This window comes from Erigeron canadensis, chromosome 5, assembly GCF_010389155.1.
Source record: "Erigeron canadensis isolate Cc75 chromosome 5, C_canadensis_v1, whole genome shotgun sequence".
NCBI classification, from domain to species: Eukaryota; Viridiplantae; Streptophyta; class Magnoliopsida; order Asterales; family Asteraceae; genus Erigeron; species Erigeron canadensis.
Genome location: NC_057765.1, coordinates 45,356,783 through 45,369,002, shown reverse-complemented (window position 1 = coordinate 45,369,002; position 12,220 = coordinate 45,356,783). Strand labels below are relative to the sequence as shown.

The window sequence follows — 12,220 nt, the reverse complement described above, 5'->3', positions numbered from 1 at the left end:
AGTACATTATATATACATTTTGACTTAGTTAGCTACACTCGTAGGTCATTATTAAATATTAAAGATCCCTATATGTTTATAAATGTTTGCGATAATAAGGTGTGTAAAAGTTTAGGAATACGTTATCGATTACAAATCGTGATTTTGTTTTTAACAATTTAGAAGCAAACATTGTAGTTAGGAAGTTAGTTATGCAATAATATATTTAAACCTCAATAAGTATCTAACTCTATATTTGTTAATGTTTCCAACCGATAACATAAATTTAAATATTTGTAGTGATCTCAAAATATACTTAAGTCAACCTCATTAAACTGACTCAAAACCATCATACGTGATGTTAAATATTTGGTTGCAAGATAATTTACAATTATTTAAAGATCATCAAACAAAGTTAGTTGAATAGAAAAAAAAAGTGTTCTATATGCTTTCACAATGTTCTCCCATGTTAGTTTATGAGAAATGTTATGTTTATAAACTGTTTACAAACAAAATATTATAAACTGACATGACATATGATTTGGACAATGATATTAAAATTTGTTTTCTTTTTTATTTTCATTGGTGGATAATGAATTGGTAAAAGTTTGTTTTTATTTTGTTTGTTACTTTAACATCTTTCTAGTTTAATCCCATTATAGGTTTTAGAATCTACAACTTCAAGCAAGAAAGATTTTATACTTCATACTTACAAACAAGCATTTACTTAAGCAATCAAATAAATCTAAATTACAATTTAGTTTATTCCATAATCGATGTTACAATTTAGAATAGTGCATTATATGTAATAAACTTTCAAAATTTGTGCATTGTATGTATTTGACCAATTAAAAACTTACAAGTGACAACTTATATGGTTGTCACATATACCCCAAAACATATAATGTGATTTGAAAGTTCATTGCATACAATATACTAGAATGAACTTCGCTATGACTTGTTTTCATTTTAAAATACTAATCCGTGTTTAATTGTATCTAATTTGTGTTTGGATATACTTTATCTATACTGTATTATCTTTACTATATTATAAAAAGAATAGTCTTTTTTATTTTCGGTAATGTTGAAAATATGTAATATTTTCACTTGGCACCCTTAAAATAATTTTACATACACTACCTCCTTAACATTATAAATCATTTATTTTTAATTTTTTACATCAATTATATACACAACTCAACATCGCTTCATCACCGACCGTATCCCAACCATCACACCGTCGCCGTCACAATTACCGGTTTTTTTTTACATAAACTTAATAGTTAAATTTGAAGTGCAGAATTATTACTCTTGCATAAAGTAGAAGAAGAAGAGAAGATTGGATTAGAATCAAAACCCCGGCGATCCTAAATCTCAATTACCGACCACCCACCGCTTTTTCACATATATAATATATACATATGGTTTGTTTAGGAATGGCGGTAGTTTCAATGTCGTTTGAACGATCCTTACCTTCTGATCTCTCCGCCGCCGTAGCATCCTCCTCCTCCTCTCGCCGCCGTGACCTCGTTTTCATCGTCAATCCTCGAGGTTAGTATTCTAGTGTATATATATGTATGTATAAAATATAGTTGTATAAAGTTCATGTGTTGATGAGAAGGTGCTAATGGACGGACGGGGAGAGAATGGAAGAAGCTGTTGCCATACCTCAGGTCTCGTCTCGGTAGCGATTGTAATGTTAGTTTCTGCTGCTTTCTCTCATCCATCCGTGCTTTTAATTCTTGTATATATATATATATATACATTTCATACACACACACATTCTGCATGTTGATATGTTAACCAATCATTCTACTGTATGTGTTTGTGATCTGGTATTAGGTTTTGTGTTTGTGTACAAAGCTTTACTTCATTAGTTGTATATAGGCCTGGCAAAATGGGCGGGTCGGACGGGTTTGGGTAATGAGTCAAAGCCAGTGCCGGGTCTAAGCGGGTCATTTCAAAAATGCGAGTCAAGCGGATTAGGGTGCTGGCTGACCCACATATTGGGACTGTTCTTGTTTCTTTCTGACTTGGTTTTCTCAGTGATGTTGATTACAATTCCATATTGCAATCATGTTTCTCCCTCTCTTTTTTTTATCTATTAGTTTCTTGGTAACTTTACTCTAAGGCAATCATTAGTGGTTCATGAATGAACAAGGCTCTGAGAATAGCGTTCTGCTGTAATTAGTTTAAATTTGGTAACTAAACATTTGCGTGCTGAATATGCCGGGCACACATATGGTTGCAACATGTAGTCGTAATCTAGTGACTCTGTTGTGTATTCAGGAACTGCATTTGATTGGTGTGTCTCAATGATGCTTTCTTTAATGTGTTTATATATCTTCATTGTTGAGCAGATCTGCGAATCTATGACTTCGGGTCCATCTCATGCGATAGACATAACAAGAGAGGTAGGCGTGCTGAGACTCCATATTTGCAGTAAAGTCATGTATAATTAAATAACCTGATCAATTGTTGGCAGGCTATACGTGAGGGTGCCGATGCAGTTGTTGCAGTTGGGGGAGATGGGACTCTCCATGAGGTGAACCTCTCTTAAGGACTAATATTTCATGCACATTGTATTTGAGATGTACTCGATCAAAACACATTCATGTTGTATGAACACCTTTTTCACTTAGATAAAATTTTAGTATTAATTTATCGGTCACATCTTCACCAACTTGATCTCATAAATGGATTTTAGTTACTAAAACACCAAGTGCATTTTGTCTGCGGCACTTGGAGATGGAATGTTGTACTGAAGGTACACAAGAAACTGGCTGAAGAAAGTATATGGTTTTTTCTTTATGCAAGAGGGATGTACCTCTCACACCATGACATTAGCAAGACATGAACACATTATGGGTAGTTTATTTGAAGTCGGGCTATGCAACTTTATTACTTCTTTTGATTACCCATAAGTTACTCATGATGCACATGTTGCTAGGTGTAGAAGGTGTTTGCAATACCATACCATACCTTCTCCTTGTCCCTTGTTCCATTCCTCTATTTATACTACTTATTAAAGAAAATACCCCCATGTTGAAAGTTACATGGGGGGAAATGTCTAAAATGCCCTTCCATGTAATATTTTAATCTACTACCCTTAAAATATATAATATTTTCACTTAGCACTCAGATATTTTCAGTTACACTACCCCGTAACATTAATGATTACGTTACACTATCAAACCTTTATTTTTTAAAATATCTCCATTAACCCTTTATATCAATAATCTACACCAATCGATGCCTCATCTGTCACCAACCGTCGCACGCACCACATTGTCGCCGCCACGATCACCGCCGCATTGCGCGGGTAACGTGCTAGTACTTACTTATAAAAATAATAGCCCCCCCCCCCCTCCTATTTTTGGAAATGTTGAAATTTTCTATATGTGATATGACACAAATATCCCCCTTCCTTTTTCCTAAATCACTCCCTCCTTTGTTCATTAATTTAAACATTTCCACTAATATACCTAAAATACCATTAATGAAATAAATTTACACCACCAGTCCCTCAAATTATTATAATAACTACACTACCCATTGTATGAAGTACATTTACCGATTTACATCAATAGCCCACACTACTCACCGTCACCACCACCCTGCCGCCACCGCCGGTGCATTGCGTGGCACCATGCTAGCATAGTTAATGAGTATGTGGTGTTTCTCTAGCCTCTAAACCATTACTAGCATCCATCTTCTGCTAATCAAATATAATATGTTGCACAAATCTATAGGTACCACCAAATACTACCATCACCCGACCACAATTCTTTAATGTACTAAAAAGAAAAAGACCACGTGATGAAAGACACCATATCATTCTCATAATTTCACTCTCTTTGAAAATGGAAGAAGTGGTACGTTTAGTGTAAAACGTGGAGGTTGCCATGGATTTACTCTGAAATATCACTCACTTGAATGTCAGGTTGTTAATGGATTTTTCTGGGGTGGAAAACCAGTTTCTAAACATGATTCGAAGGACCTACATACCACAGCCCTCGGTGTAAGTGATTGCATTCTATCATTGACATTGTTATTTTCCAAATATTCTATTATGTGATGAAAGTGTCTAAGTTCCTATGCTTTTGCATTGTAGTTAATCCCATTGGGAACTGGGTCTGATTTTGCAAGAACATTTGGCTGGTTAGTTACCCCTTCAATTGGTTTCTTCGGGCTATTTGGTTTTCTTATCAATCACTATTTCAGTAACCTTGAACATTTGTTTTTCGCTTTACAAGGACAAATGATCCTGTTGACGCCATTGAACGCTTAGTCAAAGGTCATGATTCCTTTTTTTGGTAGTACATTTGGCTTATTGGAGGGTGTAACTTGCCGTATGCATTTTTCTGAATTGGAGTGCTCTGTAGGGTCTAGGTCACGAATTGATGTAGGAGTAATCACTAAAGAAGGTGGAGATCTCCATTACTTTATAAATGTTGCCGATATTCATCTGTAAGTGCATCATCATGTTCAGAAACTAGTATAACCAATCTCAATATTAGAGGTAGATTACCAATTTATCCATAATGGTCAACTGGGTTAAGCTCAAGTGACCCAACTCAACAGGAAATGGGTCAAGCCTGTTGACTGGATCAAATGCGCTGGAAGTTATCCGAGGTGTATTTAAATGTGGAAGGACCTCCTAAGTCTCTCTATTATAACTAGATTATAATAGTAATGTTACAGTTTATATAACCGTGTTTTGAATTCAAGTTTTGGATAGAAGTTTGTTTAAATAATCAGATGTCAGTCCAACCCGGCCCATTTCGACCTGCACTAAGATTTAGTGTGTTCGACCTATTACCGAATCCTACTGACCTACTCATTTTGCCTCCTTTCAATATGTACCCAAAGCACTTTTTCCAATTGGTCTGCTTATGTATAAATTCAGGAGTGCAAAAGCAGGTTATCATGCATCTAAATACAAAAGATTTGGGAACTTGTGTTATGTTATTGGTGCACTGCAAGCCTTTTTTGGGCATCACAACCATGATTTGAAGATCAGAGTTAGTGATTCCCTAAACTGAACTAATATTTATTCATGTTCTTTTGCACCCTAGGTACCTATTCTTGATACTGAATTTTATGTGGTACAATATGTTGTAGGTCAATGACGGCGAGTGGGAAGTATATCCCCAGGTAACTGCTCTGTGCGTCGGAAATGCTCAATTCTTTGGTGGTGGAATGAGGATCACTCCTAATGCCCACCCTTCAAGTGGAGACTTTGAGGTGCAGTGCAGGCTTACTTCATATGTTTTAGAGGTGGTAAGATGGGAGGGTGACGGGTTAGGCTGAAATACGTCAGTGTTTATTTGAACTGAAACGGCTTGGATAATTTTATCTGGAAGTTGTATGCAATAAAAGTAGACCTTGTGCCACTTTCAACTCTTTTAACCATTTCACCTTTTCCCTATCCCGCGAAAGTATTGAATTAACCCATTTGACCTGTTTCACATCTCTAATGAAACTATTTGTATATAAATGGGTTAAAATTGCCACCTCAGTTGTTTGTGTGTCAAATCTAAAATAACCTAAATTCTGCTTATCATTCTCGTATCAGGTGGTGACACTTCAGGATTTTAAATGGTATGACTTTATTCTGAAACTACATAGGCTTTACAACGGAACACATTTATCGGTGAAGAATGTCTTGTCAAGAAGGTATCTACATTTTGAAGTCAAAACATCATTAGTAAATCGTTTATTTTTGATGAAAAAACCTTTGCTTTTGGAAGCCGCTTATTTGTTTTGCTGCCTTGATCTGCAACAAGGTTGAAGTTTTGATAAGATCCTCTTGAAACTGCTTGAATATCATTTTATAACGAGACAAATGTGTAGTTAACATTATCATAATCAGTCCTGGTCATATTTAATTTCAGCAAGAATTTTATTAGTTAATTTTTTCTTTTTCTCTACTAAAACAAGCCTTGCCTTTTTGGATGCTGTACCATCTCATGACACTAATAGCAAGTTGGGGGTGGTTATTGGTTACTGACTAAAAGGGAACTGGATTTCCAATGTCTTAAACATGATTGAACTGTTGAAGGAAATCGTTTGTATATTTGGTAAATGTCTAACTGTCTAAGCTACCCTACGATAAAGATAAAGAAAGGAATCTTGTAGACCCAAATTAACCCAATCATAAGTAAACGGGTTCTAATTGCAGCCTCTAGTTTAATGGTGAACTTTTGGTCAGAAGAGAAATTCGAATTTTTCACAAACAGCTGTGAGTAACTTTTCAATTTTATGACATGAATGGAATAGTTAAGCCTGAAATACGTTGAAGGTTGTGTCCCCTACTTGTCTTTGCCATTAACTTCTCCCCTTCTTCCAATTGTAGGGCCTTTTCAATTGAAGTAGAGGAGGTCATGGGCACTGGCAGCATCTTTGTTCAATCTGACGGAGAGCATCTGGGATTCCTTCCAAGAAAATTGTCGATTCTGCCCGATGTTATCAGCATGATTTGCTAACATAAAGTTCTCGAGATCATTTTTGTTCTTGAAGCATCCAGTCAGATATCATTATTCGTGCGAAAACATTCAGTCGGCTTTCCAACCTCATTTTGGTCTAAAATCGAATTATCATACGATGATCTAGAAAAGCAGCATGTCAAAATGAAATCCAAGTTCATAAATCATAAGCAATGTCAGTATGCTGTTTGGCTAAATTGGTAAATCTATTTCCCCCATATGTAGAGGTAGTATAATTTATTTCATGTTCACAAATAGCAACTGATTTGTAATTTCTATCTTGAACCAGTTTACTTTTACTTTTCACTTTCAATGTCTGATTATACTAATGATATGCAAAAGAGTGCTTCCGTTTGCAGGAAATAACAAAATCATGGTGTTACCACTACCTTTGTTATTTCTCAGCAACTTGAGTGATGTTGCTGCATTTGAATTGGTATCATTGGCAATGAAAGATAGGGATCCTCTAAAGTTGAGATTAACTTTAGAGGTGAAGTTGGACAATCCTTAACCCTTGGATTGAAATTAATGGTCAAATCTTGACCTTTGAATATTAATCCAATGTTTGAGATCTTTCTAACTTCACCTATGAAATTTTTTCAAATTTAGAGGATTCTAATCCGGCAATGAATCATATTGCATAATGAAAGTTGAAAGGCCATCATCCTCTTTTTGTATAATAATTGAGGGAACTATATTAATTGTGTTGTTGAATAACGAATAACCTCAACTTTATTTTGTTTTAAATTCTTAAAATTTCAGTCATTTCATTTGTTGTTAATTTTTTTGTTATGACTTATGGGTAGTGGTGTCTAAATTTCCGTCCTCGATACATTGATGATATTTTCATTTTTTCCTTGTTTTTCATTTGTTTATGTTGATTAACACGCCTATGTGTAATTCTAGTCGCCATGACTTTGTCTTATAATTAAGGTGAGTCTCACACTAGTGGGCACTACTGGCGTCAAGGTTAGGGCTGCCAACGAGTCGAGCTTTTATTGAGCATCTCGAGCTCGACTCGATCGAGCTCGAGCCCTAAATTAATGCTCGAAATAATTGTCGAGCTCGAGCTTTTCGAGCTTTCCGTATATTATGTATATATTATATATATAATCATTAAATAGTAAATTTCTAATTCTAGAAGGGCTATTTGTATAAATTTTGTTATAAGTGATATATATTTTCGAGCCGAGCTCGAGTCATGTTTATAGACACAAGCCAAAATCGAGCCTTTTTCGAGCTTTTCAAGCCGAACTTGAGCCATATTGTAGGTACAACGAGTCGAGCTCGGGCATACTGAAAGTTCGTCGAGCTATCGAGTCGACTCGATAACGCCCCTAGTCAAGGTATTTTTTTATTTTTTTATTATTTTTTTAGAACGACATTTTAATCTATTTCTATTTCTAAATTACACGCATACCTGGGATGAAACCCAAGACTCTTGAAAAATCCCTATTAATTCACCCCATAAATGTGGGAAATGAGACTCGAACCCAGGTGGATCCCCAAGGTCAAAGACCTTTATTTGGATGGATGATTTTGTCGGTGAGCGACAATTGTTTGGGCTTACCTTGATATAATAATACATCTATAATATTTACCAATAAATTAAAACTGGATTGTAGCCCTTATTTAACGACATATGACACTGTTTTGAAGCAATAAGTATCCTTTTGATTAAATTAATTAAACCAAACTAATTAATCTGACATGTTAGTATTTGAAAACATATCTAATTATATTAAATTTCTCATAGAATTGGTATTGATAATGAAGTCAAATTTTATATCAGCATGTATTATAAAGTCAACCCAATATTTTTGTATGTGGGTCCTGGGGTGAGTTTATCCAAGGTCTTAGTTCGAGTTTTGGGGTTCTCATCACAAAAGAATTTTCCATGAGCATGAGTTGGAGGTCCAGAAAAAAGAAATTCTTTGATTGGTTCTTCCCAAAGGAATGATCTCTTTTATTTGACCAATAACCCCAACAAACAATTAATTATAATAAAACCAAAAATATCTAAAAAAATCTAAGCTAAATTTTATTATTAATATTAAATATAATTAATAATGTTAATAACTAAAAAAGAATTCATTTTTAATAAAGAAAAGTTCTCCTTTTTATTCAAAACGTCTAGTGATCTTCAACCAATTATGCACTTCAATATAATTATCAGGAGTACGTGCTATAGCCTCTTTCCAATACTCAACGGCTTGGTCGAACAAAAAATCTCTGATTAAAATTGCCTCTAACATGTCTGAATCGAAACTCACTTTAAAAAAAAAAAGAAAAACCTTCATATAATTACGTTATTGATCTCCGTTATTTTTAATGAGAGTTTACTAATACAACCACTTTCCTATCCTTATTGTTAATTTTTATCCAATATGTTTATGTCTACGTATATATAAATAGGGAATAAACTTATAAATAACAAGAGATTTATATATACATCTACGTTTGTCAATTCAAACTCAAACCCAATTATTAATGTAGACTAGATTATTTTCCCGCGTAATACGCGAGATAAATATAGTAACCTTTTGTAATAGCCTAATTAGTAATTATTACATAAAACATGTTGATATTAGACGTATATTGTATATTGTCTTAAAAAATATTAAAATGAATGTGGTATTATAATGAATTTAACATGTTACTTTCAAAACTAAATAGTAGTTAAAACAAAACTAAATTATAAATTTTGTATATTTTTTCAATCCGGAACAATAATATGTTTGTATTATTGATGCTTGGCAATATAATTTAATTATTACACATATAATTTATAGGTATAGAGTCAATGATTGTATTGTATTTTTTTATAATATTTATTCTTAACCATACACTGGTATATTATTCAACTGCATAATAATATTGTGTTTACTTAATAATAAAAATGATATAATACAATTATTTCGATCTAAAGGTTTTAACTAAAAGTTTGAACTCATCTAACGGTCTTTATTTCTCCATAAAAGAAATTAGTAATTATAAACATATTAAGCTTGTAATTAGATTATTTTTCTACGTAATACCCATGATAAACATATTAAGCTTTCATAATAATTAGTAATTATAAATAAAGGCATGTTGAAATATGATAATATAAATATTTTAAAAATATTTTTGTATTAGAGATGGTTAATAAGATAGATATTATATATATCATTGTATAACGATAATATAAAATAGAATATAGATTTTTCTAACCGCAAAATAAAATATACTTGTTAACGAAAAATGATAATGTTAATATTTAAAAAAGTTTTCTTTTAGTAAATGATTCGTAAAATATGTTTGTTATTTTGTTATAATATGTTTGTTATTTTGTTATATAACAACGATGTAAAGTTAAATATAATTTTATTTAATGTAATAATAAAATTCTCAAAAAAACATTAATTTTTTCCTTTTATAAAAAATAAAATTATTAAATTAAATTATAATAATTAACAATAAAATAGATCAACACGATATGACAATGACCAAGGCCATTAAATATTTATCTCACTTATTTTTAAAATAAGTGTTCATAATAAAACTCACACCCAATTATAGAATTATAACATAATTATGAGATAACAACTTTATCGTTAAATTTTGAAAAACAATATTAGGGCTAATAATGTTTTACAAAATGGACATGCAGTAATACCGTTAATTTAATTAAGCTAGCACTATTTAGATAAATAAAAGTGAAAATGTAACACTTATTTTGGAATGGATAGAGTGATATAGTTTTTAAATTAAAAATAATAATAATATGTTTGTGTTAGTAATGCCCACTCATTAAAATTTAGTGTTTATCTAATAGTATCATATAAAGCATTTTGCCCATCTTTCTAAATTTATTAGTTATATTATATTACTTATAGTCAAGTTATTAACATGAAGACTTCAAAATTTTGAGTTTACGATCCGAAATCACAATGCTATTTGCCGTCATTCACTATGTTTACAAGTTCAGATTTTGATACGATTCTAAAAACTTAAGGTAAATTCAGAACTATAACTAAACATATGTTGTATTTATCATTATTGTTTATTATAATTTAGCTTCGATCATCGATTTACTTTAACCACAATTTATTTCATACTCACGAATCATGAATGGGGCATATTCAAATTTTTTTATGATACAATATATAGAACTACCGTACATCATATGAGTATTAGAACTAGTATATATATAACAACGAAAAATAGAGAGAAGAAGAAAATTAAAAGAAGTCATCTTTTTTTAGGATATCTTCTTAAATCAATATTGAATAAATTTTTAAGATTTGCTAAATATTATATTACGTTCCTATTTTAATTATAATCTAACTTGCCATAAAATCTTAATAATAATATGATGGAAACAATATGTAAAGTTATATGTATTAGCCATAATTCAATAGTGTACGTGCATGATGCATCTTTGTCTCAAACACCTATTTACATATTACTATTCGAAAAAACTATTTCCAAGTTTATATGTATTTAATATACTATATTTTATATTTAATTAAATACATATTGTTATTCTTGACCAAATATATAAATTAAAAAGACTAATGTTGTGTTAACTTAATAATCAATTTGGTAATAATATAATTATTTTGATCTAAGAGTTGTGTTTAAAAGTTTGAGTTCATCTAACGGTCCTTATTTGTTCATAAAAGAATTTAGTACCTTGTTTTATATATATTGGTAGATTCCGAAAGCATCCCCCCCCCCCCCCCCCCCCAAAAAAAAAAAAAAGAAAGAAAAACATTAGAAACAACTATATCTCAATCTAACCAATCACTAAGTTCTACAAATATGTCTTCTGAAAGACCTTCTTTGTCGGGAAAGAGACCAAATGCAATTACTGAAAGTAAGTCTCTTTTCATGTAATGCAATTATCGTTTATGAATGTTCAACTTTATGCCTTTAACTAATAAATATATTTATGAATGGTTATATGGGAAAAGGACCACATTCGAAGCTGCGCCCCTATTAAATGCATGAGACGCAGGTTCGAATCTCTTGGCTTGCAAGCATGAGAATTTATTCCGCTGTAGTGATATTTGGTGGAAGGGTTTCACAAGAACACGGGTTATCCGACCTGTTTGTGTCGGAACCAATGCGGTTCCAGGGATCGGGATGTTCCCTTCAAGATACACCTTTTGAATATATATATATATATATATATATATATATATATATATATATATATATATATATATATATAGGAGAGAGATCAAATAAGAAGGTGTGTTAAGGAGAGAAGGGAGAGAAGGTTATATTAACCAATCAGAGTGTGACACGTCGTTTTAAAAAAAAAAATTGCGCGGTGGCATTTTTGTAAATAAATCAAACTTTTGATCAGCCTGGGTTTTGGGTCAGCTTGGTTTCTAGTTAGCTTGGGTGGTCAGCTTGGGTCAGTTTGGTCAGCCTAGGTTCTGGGTCAGCTTGGTTGGTCAGCTTGGTCAACCCCAAGCTAATCCAACCCAACCCCAACCTGACCAAGAACCCAAGCTGATTCAACCTGACACAGACCCGAAGTTGACCCAACGTGACCCAAGCTGACCCAAAACTCATAATCTACATTTGTGTAGATTATGTGTAAATTGTGTCAAGCTAACCCAACCCCAACCTGACCCAACCTGACCAGACCCCAAGTTGACCCAGCCTGACCCAGAACCCAAGCTGATGCAACCTGACACAGCCCGAAGTTGACCCAACGTGACCCAAGCTGACCCAAAACCCATAATCTACATACATTT

The 12,220-nt window shown here is 32.7% G+C and overlaps 1 protein-coding gene across 1 annotated transcript; it reads left to right on the top strand.

The window, feature by feature from the left end:
- Positions 1-1,299: 1,299 nt before the first annotated feature.
- Positions 1,300-6,773, top strand: LOC122600008 (sphingoid long-chain bases kinase 2, mitochondrial). The gene is made up of 12 exons (XM_043772637.1): positions 1,300-1,530; positions 1,601-1,677; positions 2,340-2,393; positions 2,465-2,524; positions 3,923-4,000; positions 4,094-4,140; positions 4,236-4,276; positions 4,365-4,449; positions 4,889-5,003; positions 5,104-5,226; positions 5,558-5,658; positions 6,338-6,773. The coding sequence occupies exons 1-12, from the start codon at positions 1,401-1,403 to the stop codon at positions 6,465-6,467; spliced, it is 1,041 nt and encodes a 346-aa protein (XP_043628572.1). The 5' UTR covers positions 1,300-1,400; the 3' UTR covers positions 6,468-6,773.
- Positions 6,774-12,220: the final 5,447 nt, after the last annotated feature.